This window comes from Lygodium microphyllum, chromosome 6 (assembly GCF_053477565.2).
Source record: "Lygodium microphyllum isolate KBCC chromosome 6, Lygodium_microphyllum_v1.1.10, whole genome shotgun sequence".
NCBI classification, from domain to species: Eukaryota; Viridiplantae; Streptophyta; class Polypodiopsida; order Schizaeales; family Lygodiaceae; genus Lygodium; species Lygodium microphyllum.
The window spans coordinates 72,236,302-72,239,111 of NC_141140.1; the positions used below are offsets into that span (position 1 = coordinate 72,236,302).

The 2,810-nt window shown below is 46.5% G+C and overlaps 1 protein-coding gene across 1 annotated transcript; it reads right to left on the reverse strand.

Annotated features, from left to right (window-relative positions):
• Positions 1–332: 332 nt before the first annotated feature.
• LOC148034673 (uncharacterized) lies at positions 333–2,342 on the reverse strand. Its single transcript, XM_087679634.1, has one exon. The coding sequence runs from the start codon at positions 2,301–2,303 to the stop codon at positions 636–638; it is 1,668 nt and encodes a 555-aa protein (XP_087535760.1). The 5' UTR covers positions 2,304–2,342; the 3' UTR covers positions 333–635.
• Positions 2,343–2,810: the final 468 nt, after the last annotated feature.

The following is a 2,810-nucleotide window of genomic DNA, read 5'->3' on the forward strand; positions in this document are numbered from 1 at the left end:
ATAATATGTTTAGCGTTCTAATTTAAGAGATGGCTGCAAGGACAAGGGTTATCCACTCCAATCCACTAACAATTTCCTACCTAACTTCAAAAATGCATTGATTATCATGACTATGGCATGACACATTGTTCATTTGTGACAATGCATGACACATTCTTTAGATGAGACTTCAACAACTTCCTTGTTTTTTGCTAGTGGTCTATGGCCCATTTTTATTGATGTTAGAAAGCCATCTAATTGTGTGTGTGTGTGTGTGTGTGTGTGTGTGTGTGTGTGTGTGTGTGTGTGTGAGCAAGCATATACAAAACAAAATTGTTATAGTTTATTGAGGCTTTTCTCTTATCCAATTAATCCCTTGATTGATTTGATTGAATCACACACTTGATTGCTGCCCTTAGGCATGAAGGGCACAACATTACACCTTAAGGGAATACACGTCGGCCTATTGCATTGTAACGGAGCCATACTCGGAGTACACTCGACAAACACATCAGTACTCATATTTGATAGATACACACCTACACGAATCAATACACCTACATATTTAGTACTTTATATACCGTTCATCTCACACATTGTATGTGTGCGCATGAAAACCACCCATGCTGAATTAAGGCTCTTCTATATGTGCTGCATCAAAACTTCTTTATGAATTCAATGAGCTTGCACTCTCGCAGACGCGCAGTGTCAGAATCAGGCCTAAACATATGGAAACAGTGCCCTTCACCCGCTGTTACACGCAGCTCTGTATCATTGCCAGCTTTCTTAAGAACGTCAAAATACTCGATTCCAGATTCATACACTAGATCTCTGTCTGCAGCAAAGATCAATGTATGAGGGAATTTCCTATCAGAGAGGCTAGGCAAGGCCGGATGCAAACAATCCAAAAGAGGATCCCCAAGCTTGGCATCAACAGGCAAGGCAAACCCAATGAAGGCTGCCATCTCTTCTGGGGTTATAAATGTGTCTGTTGAGGGCTTCATCTGGGGCAGGGGGTCCCTGAAAATACCCATGTCAACAAAAATAAGACCTTGGATGTGCATGGGATGCCAGTTCCTTCTTGAGCTGCGCAGACCAACATAGTGAAGGATCGTCGCTCCTGCACTTTCGCCTGTGCAGAAAACTTTGGAAGGATCACCACACTCTATGAGCCATGTGAAGGGGCATGGACTAGACGTTACAGCAGGGTCAATGTTAAGATAGCTGAGCTCATTCTGCCATGGCTCCTCATGTAACAAACATACGTACTCATTAGACTTGGCCGAGTGACCACCCTCTTTCGACTTGTTCTCTATCAAGAACTGCCCCTGCTTCGTGGTCATGTCAGCTGGACTGCTATGCTCAATCAGCCCTGAGTCCTTCAAATCTGATGAAGAAGAGGGAATGACAACATGATTCAGGGTGTTGAGCCATGGCTCTTTACTTGATGATGAATAATGGCAGGGTGCATCAAATGCATCAGGCTTGGCAGGACAAAGGTTCTGATTTAGTGATGTTTCCTGCTCCTCTGAAGAGACGTTATCTGGAAAACCCCTAACAGCAAGAACAGGCTGACCAAGGGCCTGATTTAGTGATGCCCCCTGCTTATCTGAAGAAACCCTATCCGAAGGATCCCTAACAGGAAGACCAGGCTGGCATGGCCCTTCTGACTGCTCTTTCATACATCTCTCGTTCCCTTCTGCCAGGACCGTTGCCGGGGTGGCTGGTCCCTCCATACATGCCTCCTCCAGTGCAGATCCCTCCACACATGCCCCCTCTGCTGAGGAGGCTGATGTGACAGCAAACAGCGAGCGCAGCCAGCAGAGGGATTCGAAGCAATCGTCGTACTGCGCAGGCAATCGGTGCTCGGGAGCAAGGCGGTAGGCAACGGAGATCCAGATGGAGGAGGATTGAGAGGCCATTCTGCTGCAGAAGGCATGGAAGGCCGGGTCGGAGGGGCTTCCAGAGCACATGCCGCCGCCATGGAAGTGGAGGACGAGGGGAGCCTTCCTGCTGCTGTTGCTGCTGTTGCTGTGGAGCAGCAGGGTCTCGGGGACGAAGATCCGAGCCCAGGTGCCCTTGGAGGGGTTAATGGGGACGTCCTGCGAGGCGACGCCATGGATGAAGCGGTTAGGCGATGGGGGGATGGTGGGGGCGGGAGGGGGCTCGCGGACGATGGAGCCATCGCTGTACTGCAGGAAGAGACCAGGAATGCCCCCCACTACGGTCTTCTCCATCACGTCTGTCTGTCTGTCTGTCTCTCCCTCTCCCTCCCTCGCCCGCGCGGGATCTTGAAGGCCCGCATTTATATAGTTTGCCGCCATTAGGTGCTCAGAATCCAGATGAAAACGTGAAAAACCTTTAAATGAAAATTTTAAGAGGTAGCATCCCTATATTTGAAGGCTTTTATGCTACAATGTTTGTAGGATCTTATACTAACAATTCTCTAGATTTTGTAAGGTTTTCTCACCTTTTAATTTCAATTTTATTAGTAGATTTCAAAATTTAAAGGTGGGATTACACTAAATCTAGGCTTTTTTTCTTCAAGCACTCGGACTCCTCGCTCATCTAACAAATTGCCACTTTGCCAATGACTTGAAGGGATTGTTGGTTTACACCAAGCAGTGTCTATGCGCATGCGCATTTCAATTGAGTTCAATTGAGCCTTCATTTACCTTCTTTGTATGGGAGGTATTTACTATTGGCATCTTAAAATCTATCGCATGAAAAAAAGCAAAGTGCCCATTTACTTGTTGACAACTTCAAGTCATCTTCCACCATTCCAAATCCCAATCACTTTTTGAGACATGATTATGAAGTACAAAAGTAAT